The sequence below is a fragment of the Plutella xylostella genome, chromosome 16 (assembly GCF_932276165.1).
Source record: "Plutella xylostella chromosome 16, ilPluXylo3.1, whole genome shotgun sequence".
Lineage (NCBI taxonomy): Eukaryota > Metazoa > Arthropoda > Insecta > Lepidoptera > Plutellidae > Plutella > Plutella xylostella.
The window spans coordinates 4,406,300-4,428,962 of NC_063996.1; the positions used below are offsets into that span (position 1 = coordinate 4,406,300).

At 37.9% G+C, this 22,663-nt stretch overlaps 1 protein-coding gene and 1 long non-coding RNA gene across 2 annotated transcripts; one reads left to right on the top strand and one right to left on the bottom strand.

The window, feature by feature from the left end:
* Nucleotides 1-656: 656 nt before the first annotated feature.
* On the bottom strand, nt 657-12,981 carry LOC105382894 (pupal cuticle protein). Its single transcript, XM_011552872.3, has 2 exons — nt 12,817-12,981; nt 657-1,696 (listed from the first exon to the last, which is right to left on the bottom strand). Exons 1-2 carry the CDS (start codon nt 12,826-12,828, stop codon nt 947-949), a joined length of 762 nt encoding a protein of 253 aa, XP_011551174.2. The 5' UTR covers nt 12,829-12,981; the 3' UTR covers nt 657-946.
* Nucleotides 4,090-4,936, top strand: LOC125489704. The gene is made up of 2 exons (XR_007267188.1): nt 4,090-4,497; nt 4,605-4,936. It is a non-coding gene; the product is annotated as an uncharacterized LOC125489704 (long non-coding RNA).
* Nucleotides 12,982-22,663: the final 9,682 nt, after the last annotated feature.

Here is a 22,663-nt window from a genome sequence, read left to right on the forward strand (position 1 = left end):
GATACATCTGTTATAAATCCGGGGACGTGTTGTGTGTGATGTGTGTAGCTGTGGTGTTTATGTGGCTGTGCTTGAGCAGCATGTGAGCTTGAGATCGCTATTTTAAAAATTACGGCTGTATACTTTTAGGCGCAGGCCACCGTACATACTTATTGCTTAAAGACTTTATTGTTAATTAACAGGTAAATTCCATAGCTCATTGCATGAAATTACCATAATAAAATCCCATGGTACTTTACTCCTATCATCATAATAATACACGGTGTGTAAATTATGTAATTGCCTGGCCTATATACCTGTTTAGTATCATCATAAATCATCAACTCATCAGTCTTTATCATTATTATCATACTTCATGTATGACATAATTAACTGGGTCACTCGACCCCCTCGAGTGCAGGCACATGGTGCGATGGCACGATGTCATTTGAAATGTAAACACCATGCGCCTTGCTCTATGTAATTTCGGCTCTTATCTTTATTTGTTCAGGTATTGGTCACATCATGGTGCACAGTTATTTTGTAATTTGAATTTATAGTGTCGGTAAGGAGACATTTATTGGTAGCGAGTAGCGACCCTTATTGAGTGGGTAATTTGTTATGTTATTATTTTGTTAAGCCTACCAACAGCGCTTCAGGAAAATAATAGTCAGATAAAATGTTTATGTTTTCATATAATTCATTAATAATTATTACGCATATACATACAATTATGTACAAAAGAATTCGTTGAATAGAAATTTGTTTATGAAAGTAACAAAAAAAGCCACGAAGAAAGAACAGGCTGACGCACTTGCACTTTGAAAATTTCTAAACGAAGAAGAGATCGAAGAAGAGCGGCTCCGGGTGACGCCGCGCAGACTGCGCCGTCCGGGGGACCGCGCGCTGCGGGCGAGCCCGGGCCGGGGGGGCGGGAGGAGGGCAGGGGAGGGGGGGTGGAGAGGAATCACCAGTGCTGCTGGTGCTGGGGCTGCGCGGGCGCGGCGTGCGCGGCCTGCGCGTGCGCGGCGAGGTGGGCCGCGCGCGCCGCCGCCACCTCGGGCGTGTCGAGGATCTGGCTGCCGTCGTGGGACAGGCGGATGTTGGCGGCCTGGTGCTGCGGCGCCGCCTGCCACGAGGGAGCTCCGGACCACTGCTGCGAGGGCGCGGCCCACTGCTGCTGGGCGGGGGCGTTCCACTGCTGTTGAGCGGGAGCGTTCCACTGGTTCTGTTGGGCAGGCGCGGCGGACTTGGCGGCGGCGAGGGCGGCGAGGTGGGCGGCGCGGGCCTGGGCTACCTCAGGGGTCTCGGCGACGGGGGCGGGGCCGGCGTTCCATTGTTGAGCGGGGGCAGCGTTCCACTGTTGGGCCGGGGCGGCGTTCCATTGCTGCGCGGGGGCTCCGTTCCACTGTTGCGCGGGGGCGGCGTTCCACTGCTGGGCAGGGGCGGCGTTCCACTGCTTGGGCTGCTCGGCGCGCTGCCAGTACTCCTCGTTGTCCCACTGCGGGTTGTAGGAGCCGTCGTCCTGCGGGTTGGGGTTGTTCTGGGCGGCGCGCTGCAGCGCGGACAGGTGCGCGGCGCGGGCCTGCGCCACCTCGGGCGTGTCCAGGATGTTGCGGCCGTCCTGCGACAGCGCGATGTTGGCGGGCGGGCCCTGCCAGCCCTGGCCCTGGTTGGCCATAGCGCCGCCAGCCAGCGCCACGCACGCGAGCACGATCTGTAACCAACACAGACACACATCAGTCAAGTGCTACACATTTAACTTCATTTACAAACTAAGTTGTGAGGCAACATCCGTAACAGAAGTAAGAAACGTGCCTACTGGTCGGAGATAGTTATCACCCATATTGTCCGTAGATCTTATAGCTCGTTTGCGAAGTGGTTGCGTTGCGTGTCTCAGCATATCCTCTATTAGCGTGATATTATTCGGAGTGGTCGCCATTTTCCGCTTTTAATTGGAACGCCCGCAGCTATCTGGGTCTGTCATTACATTACATTGACTGTCGATACTGTATTCAAATTCATATTAATTCGCTTGAAGATAAGTTGATAGTAGTCAGGTGTCTATTTTGTAAGACACTGTGGGTCTTTGTTCATTGCAAGGCAGGACCGCTTGATAACACTGATTGGCGGTTATTTGTATCTTGTTAAGGTTTTAAATAAGTGAAGGTGTTGAAATGGAATGTGCTGGTAGTACAGTCTGAAAGCCTATAAGTATCTAGTTACCTATGCATTACACAGAGGTACGGCTTGTCTACTCCATACTTAAAACATTATTATTACTAAGACCAATGTACATGACTAAGTATTATAGGTATATTCAACATCAATCGGAATAAGTTTACAAGAACTGCAACTGTTCGTCTATAACAGCATGATTGGAAGGCTTTACCTACGTAAGTAATAATTTGATGTGATTTACCTACGTTATGTCAACTTGAAAGAGATATAAATCTTGAAAGATCTAATTTAGGACTCTATTTATACGCGACCGGTTCCAGTATGCAATCTTTCCACCTCGGTACTTCAAATTAATAAATATCTTTCCAGTTATTCAATCTAAGTTACGATACGAGATAGGGTAAACTATTATAAAATACTAATAAATTTTCTGTAATTAATTCAATATTAGCTAATGCACTCTACGGCTTGTATAAATTATGAGTAAACAATAGAACTACCGAATAAGAGCAATAAGTACTTAACTACATGTAAGTACAATATAACCGTACGGTCTATGTACGGTCCTGCGCCTAAAAGTATACAGGCGGAGATTTTAAAATAGCGATCTCAAGCTCACATGCCGCTCAAGCACATCCACATAAACACCACTGCTACACACATCACACACAACACGTCCCCGGATTTATAACAGATGTAGCTGGGCCCTTCATCATCAGGGATCGCTATTTTAAAAACTCCGCCTGTATACTTTTAGGCGCAGGCCACCGTACTTACAGTGTTATAAAAAATTTATACATTTTAGGACTACCTAAGTAGGTACTTACATGAAAAATTAACAGTAAATAATAAATATTTACAGCAAACTACAAACAGATATTAAATCATTAGTCAAATTGTGCACGGCATAAGTAATCGATATTTACTCATTCGTTCCAACTTTACATAATTTATTAATTCATACCAATTTTGGCTCGCGGAGTTAGTCTAATATATCTCGTAAAGGGCACAAGGGCAGGCCCTGACTGGTCGCAAAGGTCAGATCTGGTCGCGAAGGGTCAATAATCATAAATTATTACTAAAACCATTTACCCGATCATACAAAAAGAGTAACCACTCCTTACTTGCATTTCTGAGCAGGATTCCCTTGTCGTTAAGGTTCAATACAGCGTGTGGTCGTCAATGAAATGGAAAGCAATTGCGGATTTCAACCTGACTGAATGGCGTTTGTATAGGTGGCCTTACATTATTAAAGAATTAAGTACCAAATACAGGATATTTTATTGGCATTTAATGGTTTGATGTTGGAAATAAAGTAATAAGCTTTTTGCGACCATAAAAATGTGTTGCACTTATTATTACCTACCTACTTACTTATTTATTCTATAATAAAATGATAATAGTAGAGCAGTCTGTTGAAAATTTAAATTATGTAGGTATATCTGTCGATTTTGAGGCAAATCATTTAAATTACAGCCCTAAGGAACGTTTGGAAAATTGAAAATGAATAGTAATGAGACGTCCTCATGAAACGTTTGACCGATGAGCTAATAGCTTGAGCTGCGGGTTAGGAATGCGTGTCAGGGTTCAGCCGACCACCGCAGATCTAGATCACCTCACCAGTACTCGCTGCCGATTTCAATATCCAGTTACAATTTAATGAAATGGATCGATGCCTATAAGTAACGTACTTAGCTGACCTAGCTGGTTTTTTTTTTTTTTTTTTTTGTATTTCCTGTTTATTTTAGTTTTGTTGCATAGGCAGTTTGATGTTCGGATATGCCTGCACCGTGCCCGGAGGGTTAGATTAATTAAGTATCTGACTATACTGACGTAAAGCGACCGAACGAGTGCTGCCATGCAATGATGACATATTTTAGAGTGACAACCCCAGATCCGTACTTTTTAACACGGGCAGCCGGCAGAGCGTCTAGTACGGGCTTGCAATATATGTCAACGTTGATAGAAATCGTAAGCACGCCAAACTATTAGTTTCCAAGTTAATTGGTAGTATGAGTTACATTTTTTGATTATAGTTCATGCGATATCGTTTATGCTACAACTCGATTGTGCGAACTTCACTCTAGATACTTTACCTCTTTCTAGCGCTTGTAAAAAGAAAGGGCAAACACACATGTCATTTTGGCGTCTTGATTTTCGTATATTATATGTCAATGACTCTAACCAAAATATATATGTCAATCAATGTCAATGACTCTAACAAAAACAAACTGAAATTTGGTTTACAAGCTTTTATTTATAAAAATTATAGAATTAAGAATGATCCTCACAAGTGCATCGCAATTCGAAGTACCTAATTGTAGATTTTATGGAAAGGTAAGTACCTACCTACCTATATACTTATTATGTTTACGATAACTTAAGGTAAAATTGTAGGAATAAATAATATTTTACTAGACCTAATCTATTCGTACTATTTACAGGAATGGGGACCTAAACAAGCCTGCCGATGGACCCCACGGCAGGTTAACTGCCATAAATAAATGTCCGTACATGGTGTAGAATCTCCTACAACCTATTCTGCACATGTGGGGAGCCCAAGACGCTCTGTCGTTGGACGAAGCCCAAGATGCCCTGTCGTCGGAAGAAGCCCAATACTTGTTGCCCCACTGAGACCAAGGCAGAGTCCTAGGACAACCCGTCGACGCGTGATTCGTCCGAGGCAGTCAACGCCGCGACGCTATCGTCCTCTCGTGGGGATTTAGGCCATTTATGTAATGGATAACTATATAAGTAATAAATGATTATTTTTAAACATTTATTTTTCATTTCTAAGGGTGCTTACGTAAAGAATCGGGTTCCCTGTACGGTACGGGTAGATACAGGTAACCAGTATCTCTATGTAAGCACCCTAATGGTGATATACATTGGTTCAGTGCCTGGACGCAGTAAGGCAGATTTCACGACACAGTCGCATTGGACTTGGTTGAAAATAGCGTCCAAGCGGGATCAGTACCAATATAGTACTCTACTGGGTCCAGTCACTGAACCAATATAAACTATCTCTAATAACAAGCACTATTCCTGCCATCATTACTCCGCATTCTTAAGTTTGTGTTAGTTCCTAGTGGTTAATAGGGTTTCCTCTGCCTCTGCAGCCATTCGCCACGCAAAATATGATCGCTGATAGTCACAAATTGAATTCTAACTAGATCCTAACCAACAACAAAAACGCTTCTCACCTACAAATTTTCAGTGAGAGCAACAACTATGAAAGTTTTCGAATTCGTTGAAGCTGACTACCTAAGATCTGTCAAACATGTAACTCGTACTACCAAAAAGCTATAATTTACACGTAAACTTATTTCGTTTTTTAAAACTACGATTTGAAATAACTCATACTACCAATTTTAGTTTATGATAGTTTCCGCTAGAGGCGCTGCTTGTAAATGTATGGAAGAAAACTGAAACTATAAACGTAGTGTCAACTATCAACAACCTATACTAGACGTACAGATATGTAGGATATTCTGTCAGGCAGATCCGTGCGTAAATGGCTAGCTTTTTACCCTCTTATAGCAGAGAATTTGTTCAAAATGACAAAGTAAGCTTTTAATTACGGTCACGCCTTGATAAGGTGTTCTAACACACGACGGCATACCGAAAAGTTATTCATTTGCCATAAAAAGTAAGTCACGTCGAGCCAGCATGATTTAGCAAGCGCGTCTGTACTAATTAGTGTCACATAGCTGAGCTGTATTTATCACACGTTGAGTGGTAATTTGCCACAGTAATTAAAAATGTTAACAGCAATCTAACAGCAGTTTTTTGCTATAATAACTTCATCTGGCTAAGCAATATACTGTTTATCTACAATCTAGAAATGAAATCAAATTCTATTCTATTAAGTGTTCTAAAAAAATATTTCTTACATAAGTACAAATATTTAGATATATATTTACAAAGAAAAAAATGATTTTCCGAACGATTCTAGTGGCGTGTGACACTTTTTGGTACTTAATACCTAGATTGTGTACCATTTTAGGGATACCTTTTAGGTTTATAAGGTAGCCTAAGACCGAAGCATACAATTTGCAAACCTACTTTGTGTAATTACATAATCAATAGAATTTTATCACGTCGAAATCGGTGTCGGTACGTGAATTCGTAAAATTGCTCGGACAACTAACTACTTACTTATATTATATTTACGATACATTCGCAGCCTTGATTTACCTAGAACGTTTTTGCTTTGAAATGCATTCTTTGCTATTTTATTACATCCGTTTTGTGGAGTAAGTAACGAGGTACCACAATATTTTTTATACATATAGGTACTTACAAACTTAGGTACATAATTGGGCTGCAATAGAACAGCTTTTGATGGTTGATATACGTTAAGGTAAGATAAGTAGGTACTATAATTATCTCGAGCATAGCTTTGTGGCTTTGCCAACTAGTGTAGCTAATGAATTAATAATGATTAATTGAACTTTTCAATGATCTTGATGAAAAAACTGCCACAGATTGACAATGTATTATCGTACCTACTTGAGTGGTATACAATTACGTTGAGTGAATGGTCCAAGTTTATTTTGTTTTATGATAAACTATTACATGCGTTGTAGAATCTACAACGTAGATAATATAGGTTAATAACATTAATACTTATTGAATCGAGTAACTATTAAATCATACACAACAAAATATCCTTACATTTGTATTTAACATATGTCTACCTACCTGCCTAAATTATAACAATACTTTCGATCATATCAGCATTTCAAATTTAGAACACCACGTTTTTTTTAATCCATGAAATGATCCGATCGCCTTCGCCTATAACTTGCGCCGTTGCGATATAAAAGTAGCCCAGTGAATGTGCGTCAAGGTCCGAAGGCCAGGCGAAGGTCAACGAGCAGGAAACCACGCTTCCGCCCTGGACCAGCTCATATAGGTACAGGGTGGAGCTTTATCAGTGGCTCTCCCGTTGCCAGGTTAATGTACCCGACTTTCTTATAGCGCTCACTAAGCCGCCGCAGAATGACTGAATGGCGTTATTCTGTTCTGACTGTTTTTTAGCGTGACTTCAGAGCTGGTAAGATATAGTGAAAGTTATAATTATTGTTGACTTATAGGCGGCGGGACAGCCACTGATAAAAGTGTACCATGTGTGCACCGCGACCGGTTCTGATAGGTGACAGTTTCATAACGTGGGTGCACTTTTGTCGAGCACATTCAGAGCTTTTCCGGATTTGTGTAGGGGTGGCGCAGGACAGACCAGTTTTTTCTTGCATTTTTATGTGGATATGATTTTAGTTGATTGATATTAACAACGAAGGAGGCGCACAAACATAAATTATTGAGTAACGCCAAAAAAACAGTTTCTATGAAAGCACCTATTTTAATAAAAGTTTAATGCAACGAAAAAATGTACTCACAAATTGATTTGCTCGTTTGAATGAAAGTTCTTACTTTAAAAGTACCTACAACTTTTTTTAAACATTATCTTTAAATATTGATACAACAAATGTAACAAAATGTTACAGAAACTGTTAATTTGTTAGCATTACCAGGTGCAGGCAGCCGGCGCCATGGATCAGATCTACCCAGTAATTAGTAATTATTCATAATGAACCGCCGCTGAGCCTCATCAATCACTCCGGGGAGGTTACTCTATACTGACGAAAAACGAACGAACGAGAGCTGTCGTGCAATCAGCACAACAACGCTCCGAAACTTCGTTTTTCGTAATATAGAGCGACCCCCGGGCCTGCCTCAACACGGCCAACTGGCTTTCCTCGTCCATTTTCCGAACTTCCCACATTGCTCTCAAGTCTTAACCGTTTTATAGTCTATTATTATTCGCATAAATAAAAAAGCAATAAATAACTGAAATTAACTATAAGTATATTTAGAAGGTGTAAAAATATTTCCAAAGAAAATACGTCATGTTTTGTTTGATGCTTTCCCTTTCCCCTCACAAAGTCTAACTTCTAATTAAGTTCTTCTAACTCCTTCTATTTAAGGAGATTTTAGTGACAATGTTAGCACCGAGCTTCACATTACGACGTAGGTACTTGCATCAGTAACTTATACAACATATCATAACATTTCGCTGCGCATGCGTCGTTTAACATTGTATAAAGATCTCATTTGCATTTAATGAGATCGGAATATAATGGCCTTCTGAAGTAGGCAGGTTACATTTGAGTATAGCATGACGCAATTATGAGGGATAGCCTTGTCATTGTCATCCATCTCGATGTGAGAGAAATGTAAGTACAGGTATCGATCATTATCTAATAGTGTACCTCTATAATAGACGTATCCGCATCGGGTATAGATACTGAAATAAGTACTTGACTTAATATTTAAAGTCAATGAAACAAATCTGGAACTCAAATCTGGTTAATGATTAGTCACATTAAGGCACAAAACTACTAGGTAGTCCGGATAACCTGGCAACAGTTATCAATTAGCTACCGCGGCAGGATAAGCTAAACTGTGGGAAAGGGCAGAGTTTAAGGGGCAATATAGTGGGCGTATTATAATTACTGTACAGAGCAGAAGGTGGCGCGTGGGTATGCCCTTCTAAATCGGTGGAATGTTGAAGGAGGTGAGTGGCGAGGCGAGCAAGGCGCGCCGGACGCTGGCCAGTAGGGATGTGCCAGACGAGGCTAGACCACCTGGGTGCCAACCGCACAACGTTATCGGTGGTGACAACCCTGTTGCTGATGGGAATCAGAAAGAGCACTGGAAGCTATCGTTACTTCTAATTGTGCTGCATCATAAGAGTGAGTCCATACTCTTCAGCGACGTCTAACTAGGTCACTCAGTAGATACAGAGTACAAATTTCTCCCAAATGTTTCCTGTATCCTGTTGTTGGAAGAAGACAATGTGCAGGATCAGTAAAGTGGTTTTAAGAAAGAACACTAAGAAGGCATTGTTTATTTGCAATGTCTTCATTCATTGAAAAGCTTTTATCAGGATAATTTCTCACAGGACATAACCATTGATAGCTAATACTGAATGCTATCACAGGCTGGTAGACGGAATAGGTGATATCTTTCCATCGACACTATCAGCATCACTAAACTTAATCTCAACCATTGTCGACGAATAAATGCAGCACGGTGATTACGAAGCTCCTGCATCTACAACTACAATTTAAACTCTATGAACATGTAATAGACGCTATGAATATTGCAGTCAATCGAATTCAGCAGCGGTCACCAACAACTACAAGGAAAATGAGATCTTACACCGTTGTCGTAAGAACCTGGAGTGGTATTGTTGGTTTAAAATCTGAGGTGTTAATGCTACCAGTTGACATTGTGTTCGTAAATGGAGCGAGTCGCCGCCGCCGCCGCCGCCGCCGCCTGCGCAGGACCAGCGAGCGCCCGGGCAATGCTGTTACCATTTATGGCTTCCGACTTTATGTCAAGATAAAGTTTTTGTGGATCAGGAAGTACAAGAAAGTGTTGGTTTTGTATGTAAGTTATTTGTTTGTGTTCTACTCCAAGGTATGATTCATTGTATGTTTATTCAAACTAATTTGAATAAAACAATCGTAAATCTGAATTGTTAACTGTAATTGAATATTAGATCCCGTTACACGTTGGATTTGAAAATCTGAATATTTGTGATGGTCCATCATCTATCTATGTATTGTCAATGATGATTGTGCTGAAGGTTTCATCAAAGGTCTAAAGGAGTTTTAAGATTACCCATATCCGATTTACACTGTTATTAATTCTTTACCTACATAATTTTCGGATTATTTTGTCATTAGGGTAGACATTCAGGTTAAAACTACGCAAATATCTTGTTTATTCCTCTGAATTAAATGTAATTTTCGAGTCCAAGCATTATAATTATGATTTACAGCGGTTCTAATACATCAGTATGCAAAAATGACACTTAATGCCGTGGATACGGTTCGGAATAATTTATGTGCAGTCTTATCAATACATTATCTAAAATATGCTACAAATTCCCGCTAAGTATACCTATAACAGAAATTGTGTACGTTTAATAAGACAAGGTATAGGTTTATAGCTTTTTAACATGATTATCATTGATGTCAACTTGGTAGAAGGTAAACAGTAATATAAGATCTTTATCAATTTCTATAGCTTCAAGTTTTTGTCTCTTTTACTGACCTACCCTTTAGAATTACCTTTATACCTACACTTCATCTAACTACCCTGAGTATCTCTACCCCGCATTTTTTAGTTTTCGAAATACATTACTAAGTAAATTTGTATGCAAGTAAGTAGGTAACTTGAATTACCTTAAATTTAGTCCAATTGTAATTGAATTAGCAAATGGATTACATTCGCATTCTAATATAGCGTTCTTGTAACTGGGTCTTTAACAAATTGTTACACGTTAATGGCGGCTATTTCAATATTAACATAATTTACGTATTTTTAGTGATTAAATGTTACAACTAGATCAAGCTGTTTTAACATTGACCAGTTTTTCTTCACTTCGTTCACTGAAACTAATAAGTATGTAAGTTCGTCGAGTATTTCAATAATATGACGTGCCTATGTACCTATATTTATATCCATATAAAATTATTTTTCTTAAATAAAAAAAATAATTGCTTCATCAAATCCTAAAAAAAACTGCTTTTCAACCATGGGCTGAACCCTGACTCCCATAACTCCTACTTTCCCAAGTGCTTTCGTCCCATTAGGGCGTGGGACGCCCCCCGCCGCCGCGGCCGCGACACGCGGTGAACTGGAGCACAAACGTACGCAACACCTCGCTGGCTCCACAGTATTTCGCGCCCAACTCAATGTCACTCACTGAAAGTTTTTTTTCTAGTTCTAGGCCTTGAGTTTCTTTTCTATTCAGCATATCACGGGCATACTGCTGGTTCGTTATTCTGAGGTTCTGAATGTATCCTTATTCGCTAATAAGTAAGTGTTGATATTGTTACAAAGATCTAAGGTAATTTAAATATGGCCTGATGCTATTGTAACAGATAAAAATCTATAAACTGTAACATAAGGTGGGTGTGCAACAGGGCAGAGGGTCTTATCAGTGCATGAAGTTAAATTTAATTTATATAACTACGTAAATAAGATTTTAGGTATTAAGTAACATAGTTAATAATAAAAAAATATGTTAAAAAGAAATGAACCCCTACTCAAATAGCATTTAGAAACCGCAGTTCGCCGTTCCGTCGCTAGTAGGCACACGTCTTCAAGATACTTAATTTATTCCGAAATTACTTAATTGACTCAGATTTTTCATCCTAACTTGAACAAGTTATATTTTTTTTGCCCGGGGTGCAACAACGACCGCAAAAGGAAATTAGTGTAACGAACTGTTAATGGTGTTAGAAAATGTACGTGGAGGCAATAATTTACTGATTCTTTATCGATTACTTAATAATACGCTTGGGGGGACCGGCTAAGTGCCGATCTGATAACATTTACCTGATTCTTGCTAATGTCTACGTCCGTTGAAAAAGTGGACACAATTTATTATTGTGAAAACTTCGCGTGAAATACCTACCTACCTACTGACACAAAACATTAGCTAGCCATATACGCACGGATCTGTCGGATGACTTTGAATTTGACTACAAGATACTTAAAACGAGACAGTATTTCATAGATCTACCAACTTAGCTCCGAGACTCCGTTCACAGGCACTTTACTTAGCTGACATCGAATTTATGATACTATTGAAGTTAACCAAAAATAGATAAGATATTAAAGATTATTATTTTTTAATTTCGCAGGTAAAGTAACTGTTTGATCATCTCTATACCACGAGAAGATAAAGCTGCAAGTTTGCAACAACACATTTTACAACGAGGGTACAGTGGCGTGCCTATGACGTGCGGAAGTTTTTTCAACACGAAGCCTAGATGCTCACGCTTGTGCCAGCAATAATTTAATGCAGTCATGTTATGACAGTCCACTTACGAATAGTTCCAGCGTAATATTTGGCAACGAGCGAATTCGACTCGCTTAGTTAAGTTTGTAATTGAAAGGAAAATTAGATCAACACACGCAAGTACAAAGGGTCTAAATGAATTACTTATCTGAATTTAACAGAGATCTTAAGATAATAATCTTAAAAAAGCAATTTAAGTTGCGTTTAAATGGAAACATTATCAAAAGATTGATCTACGGAAATAAAAGTGCAATTGCTTTAGAACCGTAGATACGAAACCAATATCAGATGATAGATTGCACTTATGAAAGATGAAATTGTTGTATTTTCTGAAAGAGGTTAAAGAGGTCGGACTGCTGCAGTGTTGGGCAAGGTAAGGCTGGTGTTTGAAAACAAACCAGTTCCTGCATCAGATACAACAATAAATAGAGTTATTGAAACGGGCGCAGGCGCAGCGTTAATCAACCATTGGAACCGAAAATTTGCATAAGTGATCTACGACACATTATTAGGGTGACAATAAATCTTCGTGATATCTGTTTGTTGTATAGCAAAATTTGATTGCTTCTGTCAAATAGACGTGTTAATACCAACACATATTACGTACTATATAAAGCACTATTAATCATTAGACCTATTCTTAATACAAACACAGACTAAATTATTGTCTCCTCTGATTTATGTGATATGATAATATTATCATTAAAATGATTTAGCACATTTCACAACTGTAGTTCTTTAGGTACACATGTAAAGATAATGAAAGGACTTACCATGGAGTTCATTTTGAGAGGAGGTTGGGTGGAGCACAGAGGTGAAAGAGGGATAGACAAAGAGGTTCGTTAGCGAGTGTCGGTTGAATAGCGCTGCTGGAAGAGATATCTTCCAGGACTCGCTATGTTCGGCGTGCAACTTGCGTCTGACGGAAATGAGGGCGGGAACGAGCTTATATACTTCGGAGCGCGCAGAGGTGGCGCGCTCGCGTTTCTCGGTTGTGAAAGTATATTGGGACAATGCGCCATTGATAATAAGCGAATATCATACATATTTCAATGGCAGCACGTGTGCCGGCCGCGAGGGTATTCCGAAGGTTAGAGGGTGCTCAGGTGGACACTGTTTTTAAGTTCGTCTAGATTACGCGTTTCCTTTGCTATTTGCGGCCACTGGACTAGGTTAGGTTACTATGCAAGGTATCATGTATACGTTTATCCAATATAAATTAGATTACATTTGTCCATATTCGACACTGGCACCATTATGATGAGTATTCAGTACCTAATATGAAAGCTCTTTTAGTGTGTATCTGTAAGTACAATTATGTATTCAGTACATAAGTATTACCTGAAGTGAAGTTCATGTCTTGAAGTGTTAAATAAGTTATTACCTACATATTTTTCATCAAGAGATTTGTTGAGAACTTTTTGTGGTGAAACATCGACTAGGACATTTACATACTTTCGATCCTAAGTAATTAACTAGGTACCTATTATAATTGATTACACAACAAATTAATAGATAATTCGATATAACTCTTTTTTAACTAATTTATGTCAATATCTTTAACCGGTCTCAAGTACCTAATTACAAATTACAACTACCTAATTTGTAAAATTCGTTACTTCAAGTACCTTTAACTGCTGTGGATTGCAGAAATTATTACTAGGTATGTATCAAGACAATTAAAAAGCCGTAAAAAAATTACATCGTTTAACACAATTTCATTTTTACGATGTTTTATTTTCACATGCTATGGAATAAATTTAATAATGGTTAGTCAAATTCCTAAGAACTCATATACCTAATGCCACAGGATTCGAACCCGCATATTTGTCGTGAGAAGTGGGCCCGTTAACCTACCAAACGATGATGGATCCATATTTGATAATTTCTTATTACGTATCAAAGTAAAAAAATATTATATCCTTGCTTAAAAAGCATCATTAGGCACTGTACACACTATAAATATATATTAAAAGGCTGTCATAGCAAGCCCCTTGACATCTGCACAAAAGATATGGACTGTTAACTACAATAACCGTCACTGCGCGGTCATTTGACAACTACGTAAACACAATTATTATTATAATATGATATGTATGTATAAAGCCGCGGCCACACTTAAGCTGAGAGCTTTCACATACAGAGTGGAACTTTGTCACTTTGATTCCCGTCGGCAAGTCAGTGTGACAGACATACTGAGAAAATTTCATTGAAGGACCAACTCTGAAAAAGTACCATATTGTAGTAACTCTTCTAAAGTCTCTAAACAATTAACACAGGTTTGGATGGCTGTATCTCTGTACGGATAACCATTACGGAAACTTCTATAATAAATATTGATTGGAATAATATACCCAATAAAAAAAGAACTAAGTTTTCATTTCTATTTGACGGAATACCAAAATGCCGTTATCCTGTAGAGTCCATTTTCAATAACCTATGAACAGCTTAACATTTTTTTTAGAAATACTAAAAACAACCGATAATTCCATCTCTCCAATCAAAATCAGCATACCCCGTTGTGACAGACAAACACACAGATACCACATCAAACTCAGGCTTATTATTATTAAATTCTTTATTGCACAAAGTAAATTGGTACAAAGGCGAACTTACTGCTAGCAGCATTTTCTACCAGTTAACCAGGCTTCTCGGTGTGAACAGGTCCTAAACGTTATCGATGCGTGTGTCATCAATAAGCCCTTGTCACAGTAAAACGGCGGGGGACCATGTATAATGCTGTAGAGAAATTGCAGCTCACTTACTGCGAAGAGGCAAATTGATTTTCGTATCGATTCAACCTTGACCTGTTTTAGAGGAAATCCTTTTTTATTTAAAAAATATTCTTTTATGAAATATTTATTTGAGATGCCTTAAAAACTTTAACTTTAAAGTAATAATAATAATTCATTTGTAGGAATTTAATATAAGTACTTAGTTTGTAAATAGTTGATCATTAATGCATATTTTGTTACAACTAAAAGATCTTGGATCAAGGATACTCAAGAAGTAACCTTTAAAAATTTGCAAAATTCTTAATGATTTTCACCTCAATTATCGATATTATACCAAAACACGCATTTATACGAGTCAAAATTGTTTAGACATAACCGGCAATTAAATTAACCGGAAGAAAAAAAGAGCGATTTGACCGCCAACAATATCTCCATAGTAAAGACATCAACGCGCTCACTTGAAAAGTAAGTTCTACCCGCGGGTAGCGCTTGGTGACGGTGATGCTGCGCTAACCACGACTCTATCTGGTTGTATTAAACATAGCAGCCTTCTTTCGTAAGTTTAATGTCTGACTAACCAAGAAACATACTTACACCTTACACCAATGCTCTTCCTTCAATATGCATACGCTTCCAATCTCAAAATCTATGTTACTATACACATACAACTTATGTACGAGTATACAATACACATCATTGACGTTACAGCAGTAACAATAAGTCAATTAAAACACTGCAATACATGCAACAAGACTAATTTAAAAAGTATGTATCAATCAGATACATATCAAGACATTCGTCTGAGTGTACCATCAGCACAAGATAAATATATCGATCGCCGCAGATAGCTCTCGCGTCTGACCTTCCTCGTTCGATCGATTTATTGTTGCTATCCCGCCTTTCTCGATAGGCCCTTGAGTACACGCGCAACGTTACTTACGCATTGCAAGTTGACTTTTTGTCTTCATTGTTAACATTATTATTAATCAAATTGCGGAGGCTCCCTGGGCAGTCAGTGACTGACGCTATTCTTACTGGATAAACTTGTCACCACGGTGGAAACGCTAGAAGCCCGTCTATATAGTGTTTTTTTTTTTTCACCACCATCATAAGAAGAAGAATTCAAGGCATAATAATATAATTCCTAGTTAGTTCGACCTTGGAAGAATGCTTGAAGTGGACTTCGGTTGGGTGATAGGTTTGACAAAGGTGATGAAATTTAGGGTAAGAAGTTACAACAAATATCAATAATGGAACCTCTGCTTACACAATAACACAACTGATGGATATATAGGCCTCGGCTTAAGACTTGATCATTTTAATGATGGGCGATGAAGGCGAGAGCCCCATTATCCATTTTATGACCCTCATTCCACATTCTGACATGTCCTTTTAGTGAAGAAGTCAATAAATAATAAGTGTTTATAAACAATTAACTGTAATTGTGAAGTATCGCGCGAAAATTGACGATGACGACGCGTTGAAGATTAATTTTTAACCAACATTCGTTCCTTGTTAATGTTAACTATCTATAAGCAATGGTTAATAAAATTATAATAAAATAGTATTTATTGATGATACCTACATTGTTAATCATCCCGCACCTATATTAAGCATAGAAAGGCAACAATACCAAAACCAAAAGTTTATCTACGAAAATAACTTTGTATGATTTTACGTATTATTAACGGTTTTCTCACAAATGCATTGAAAAACGTCGTTTGACTACTACAGCTGGTCATTACAGCCTCGTTGTCTTTTGTTAGCACTCACTGCGTGTGGGCCAAATACTATGCTAGCTCAACTGTAATGATATACTATCTGCTCTCGTTTATTATGTAGTTGTACGTATTATTGTTCAAACTTATTCAAACTATGCCATGAAAGTGGAATAAGTGGCAAATGATGTGGATGCTTAACATGGAATACATTGTTTCAATTGGTTAAATGAAAATTTGAACAATTTAATTCAAATAAATTTCAACAAGATTTTACATAACAATTTGAATTAAATTAATTAATAATAAAACATGTCATAAATCGTTATCTGTAAAATAGTGTTGACGCCATTAGGTATAATACCTTCAAATATTTGGTTAATTAGTCTATTTACAACTCAAGCGTCAATGCGTGTTTTTAATAACTTTGCTTTAATTATACCGACTTATCCATAAATTGCACACCTTTTGGCACAAAACTATTTTGAAGGATTTCTTGATTTATTTTTGGTAATGTGCACCTTTGTTGGCAATTATAGGTATTTAATATACCCACGTTTACTACTAAGTAGATGTATTATTTAAAATGTAATGTAAACGTTTGTCGTTTTGTCATATAATATATATCCCTGTATTTCAACAATGTCGATAAGAAATTAAGAGTAGGCAGGTGCAAATTACATTAAACTAAAGCTAGAGTGACCAGGAAGGTTACTCTATACTGACGAAAAACGAACGAACAAGGACTGTTGTGCAATCGACATGTTTAATACAAGGAGATAGAGTTTGAAACTAAGCTTTTCGTCATATAGAGTGGCCCCACAGACACATATCCAATGACTGATGCAACCACATTCAGGCATTTCAGTACAAACAACCCCGGTAGGTGCTGTTTTATCGATGTTTATATTTGTTATCAAAACTAGCAATAAGTAGATATGGCCAATGGGCAACAGGTTACATGTTACAGGTTATTATGACATCATCTGTCCTAAGCCAAGTTCTAATTCAAAGCAGTAACTGCAGGTTTGAGTGATTTCTAGCCTATTTCAAGTGTTTAGTTTAGTGCTCTTTTGTAATTAATTCGGTATTTTAATCGTTTGCTAAAACATGATATTTAATTAGGTAGTGTTCACGTACCAATAATCGTGGCTCAATGTTGGAATAGCTAGGGTAATGGTTATTTATTTATAACCTCAGTGATACGGCCGATATATAATACTATTACTAACCCCATTACATCTCCTCCTCCTCTAAAAAACTATTCTATTCTCATGTTACCAGAATTTCAACCCATGGCCTCACGAATGTGAGAACGAGGCCTTATCACACACCTTAACACCACTACAACTCTAATCTAACCCATCCATGAACCCAGTTTTACTTATAATTTCGTAACTCAACTTTTTTATGGGAACCTGGGAGCTGCTGTCGCTACGCAATGTCATCATCCAATGTTGGTCGTGATTGACGCATTTACCTGCACTTTCAAACCATGAAAGTATCTACAGGCCAGTTATCTAAAGCTGGCTCGTTCACAGTACTCACATATATGAAATTTACCTATGCAGTATATTTAACATACGTAGAGCATGAACGCATGAACATCACAAATATCCGTGTATTTATAAACGGTAGAAAAAGTACCACGTCCCGCCACACGCTTATTCACAGACATCATAGAAGCGCAACTTAGGTATATATGTGCTGAACATGCCAGCTTTCGATAACTGGGTTATACCTACTTATATATTTTTTATAAATAAGTTTTTATTGTATAGGTTTTAAAGAGTCGTGTTGCATTCCGTGCGTTCACGAACACAGCTATTTCGTCTCGAAAACGTGATGTATAGAGTATGAATTGGAGGTGACGCATTTTATTTTATTTTATTTCTTGTAATTTAATGTCCAGTTGTGGACATTGACACAATTTACTTGATGGAGCCGAGCAAAGGTTCCGGCTTGAAATAAGCTTTACTTAATTAATACCTGTGGGTAAATAGGTACTGGCAGAAACATTGTAGTCGAATTTAAAATAAGTAAATTGGTTTTTATTTTTAGTTCTTAGTTTTACTTAAATACTTTATATTGAAATAACAAAATAAATATCTGATGTAACTGTGATGAATTTATTGATCGGGCCGTTACGGAGCATTATCAATTAAATCTTTCTCTTCATAATATCAGTGTAGGTACGTAGATAATTAGATACGTATCCTAAAACCTAAGGTTTATTTTAGGTGAATGGTCACAGAAAGGAGGGACCTTTTCAGTCACTCCACTTGTATCTCATTTTAATAATAATATATTCCTATATTGTCACCGAGTGTGTGCCCAGTGATGGACGCGTCGGCGTCGCGGAAGACCCAGGCGGAGATGGCGGGACGACCTCGGCAGGTTTTTGCCTCAATGGCCGAAAGAAGCACAGGATCGGGAACGGTGGTCATTTTATAAGGAGGCCTTGGCCCAGCAGTGGGACACGATGCAGGCTACATAAAAATATATATATACATAATTATATGTGATTATATTTTGGAGTTTATTTAAATGCTATAAGGCATAGGTATTGCGTGGACCGCAAAACACTTCTTTCCGAAATAAATACACTCAGGGGCAATGAAAAGGTTCCGAGGCTAGCTTAATGACGCCTTCTACAACGTTGAAGTACATTTAACAAAGCATCAGGATATTACCAACTAAAAACAGCAAATTTTTTGTTCAAATTTAAAATTAAATGTTTGTTAAAAATTAGGTTGTTTGGTTTCGGCATTTTGTGAGTGTCTTTTTCATCGCCCGTGACTGTAATTACTTAATTAAATCTGATGTCATTTCTAGGTAATGATCAGCACCTTGTTAATGGTATAACACTACATACATATGTAGGTACTAACACTACATACATCGTACACTCACGAAACCTGACAGGTTCACTGACGGGACTAATGTCAGGGCCGCATTGTCACTCTCGTTCCGAGCTCGACACGACACTTCGTGGTCTAAATACTCGCCCCGCACCACCAAACACCACCCACTACAGCCTGTTAGTGGATTAACGACCATAGCTCTAACAAGATTAGGTAGCTAATTGAATAAGACGGCTGCAGTTTGTCTAATGTCGGTGTTGCCAGTACGAGGGTGTACTACAGTCAGCGGGCTGTCGTGAAAGTTCTGATGAAACATTTATTAGATTTGCTCGCAAGCTTATCACTTCGCCTGAACGCGTTTTTTTCCGGAATCACTCATATAGTTTTTTTCCTGTAATGCAATTTTGACGAAAAGATTTAAGCGTATTTAAAAATTCTGAAAAAGTAAAATATAGTAAAATTTCATCGACCTGACTATATTTTTAATCATTAACTTCTAAAGTAGCCTCAGCGAGTGACGTATCAACTGATACGTATCGCTATAGGCCGTCAGTGAATGACGTTTTTCTGATTGGGTAATGACAATCCCTATAGATAGATGCTGTAGTCAACTATTTATCACCGACACGCTGATTTCCTTTGGACACACCGGGTCCTACTGTTTTGTTATAATTATATAATAATAAAATAATATTATAATTAATCTGCATATCCTGGCAACATTTGAGTTAAATGATCCATACAAATCCACACACTTATCACACATTCGAACAGACAGAAGGCGTCTGATAATATTACAAACACCTGAAACGAAGGTTGCCATTCAGATACCGGTAATAACAGTACAACACATTTATTATAGAAGAGTTCAGTACTTTTGAACGTAAGTATAATTTATTGTTATCATTCGCAATGAATTAAGAGTAACCGCTACTAAATGAAGTTTGGCACCTATATACTCGGTGGGATGCACTAAAGGGGCTTCCTCGATTAACCTATCCCATAAACAGGGTGTTGAAAAAAGTGTAAGTATAGAAAGCCGAAAGGGGGTGACTCAGGGGTTTATTCTGAACAACTTTTGTTCTACAACGAAGCACCAAACAAGCTTTGTTGGTCGCGTAAATTACTATACAGAGCAGTTTTATTTTCGCTACTTTACAAAAGCTTGCTTACCAAGGGCGTACCCAGGATTTCAGCTAGGGGGGGGCAGCTCATACCTGTTCCGAGATGATGGTCGGTCGGGTTATATTGAAACATTATAGATTAAAGAATATTAAATCAAAATATCTGACTAAAAAGAAAAGATACTTTTTTCCAACACTTCATATTGCGCACAGTAAGTAACACGTTTTTAATTCCAACTTGTAAGGAAAATTTACGTTTATTTTATCTTCTAGGGGGGGGCAGCTGCCCCCCCCTGCTCCTACCTGGGTACGCCCTTGTTGCTTACCCGTAAAGACAACATTAAACGGCGCCTTCTTTTGTAAACGTTGTATGATCTCAAAATGATTGTCACAATTATCATAAAGTCTCGTTAAGGAATAAACTTTCGCCGGTAATACCTAAGTACTTGAGCAAATCGGGCTCATTTCAAATAAAGTGTAATGTGGAGTGCCGTCAACATCCACCCACGGCTCTGGGGGTCACTCTTGCTTGCAAAAAAAACAAGTTATAGAGCACTGCTGTGCTACCCACGACTCTATTAAATAGTATTAATCGTACGATTGCATGACTCTCGTTCGTTCGTTGTTCGACTTGTTTGTGTAAACCCCCTGGCCTCACAACCTGGCTAGCTAATTAAAACTTCAACGGATGTCTAAAAATTTTATTCTGAGGTAGGTGCCTACCTATATACTAACATTGTAGCAATTAACTCGCGTGGGTGGTTTCAATATATTCTACTTTATTATAATATGATATTTAAATTTAATATGTATCTATCTATGTATTTGTGTAGATATGTCAGCTGTCCGATACCCATAACACAGGCTCTGCCTAGCTTGGGGTCGGATGGCCGTGTGTGAGATGTCCCCACATATTTATGTATTTATTTATGAAGTAGTAAAATTCTATAATTTTTTAATGTTGTAGAAGACTGATATAATTATTGGGATTATTTCATTGATTTAGGACAAGAATTACCCTATTGAGCATTATTAAATTTTTCGATTGGTGAACTATTTAACTTTTTTAAAAAGGGCATTCAGAGTGTTCTCGACAAGTAACTATCATGAAAATCATCAATTTACAAACAGATACCAAATGAAACCCTACATAACTTCACAGAGCTTAAGTTGTCGGATTATGGATTACGCAAAAGCCAGTTTAGATTATAGGTATTATACTAACATGTAGTACGAACGTTGTTGTCTGTCTGTGAGACTGTGGGTGCGACGCCGTGACCGGACGCAAGGGCGCCGGGTCAGCCCGAGGGGACTCACGAGGACATAATATAGAATAGAATACTAATAGAATAGGATTCTCTTTATCTTGCACCATTAAAGAAAACATTAAATATGACAACTTAAAATAAAATAGTACAATATTATGTACAGTTCTCCCATATTATAATAAATGATGATACGGTCACCTCTGCACATTGTACCTACATATTATACAATTATTCAGCAAACAATTTTATTTCTACTTTGCACATTCTTTTTTTACATAATTCTGCCTTGTTTAAACTTATTTGTAAGATGTTTAGTAACTAAGATTATTTAATTAGATGCTTAAGTTCTTCTATGTAAGATCTTTTTAATCTGAAACACAGGAAAAACTCTGTTATTTCCTAGTTCAGAGCAGTATTTCACCTACATTTAGCATTAAGATTTGACCTATTTTTAAAATATTTTCTGAATAAATATTATTCTATTATTATTCTATTCTATTCTATTCTAAATATTAATAATGCACATGCAAATGTTCGCTAACTGTCGTATTTCCGAAAACACCCGAATCATTGAATCGTAAGAGCCTTAAACAATGAACTTGGATTTTGCACCGTGTTTGAAAGAAATAGGAGTCAATATCATGTGTCACATAATAGAAAACAATTCGGGCTGTGGGTGGCTGTCACCAATCAGTCAAAGGTCCTTCAATCTCTTGTCAGTCAGTTCTGTGGAATTATATGTATAGAGCTGTTATTACACATCGTTCTTGGTTTTGTTTTCAAATGTGAATTTAATTACAAAATTAATAAAATTATTTTTGATGACGCCTTATTATGAAACAAATTAAAGAATAAAATATATGTCACATTGAAAGACTTCACTTTGTAAATAAAGCCACACCCAAAAGACC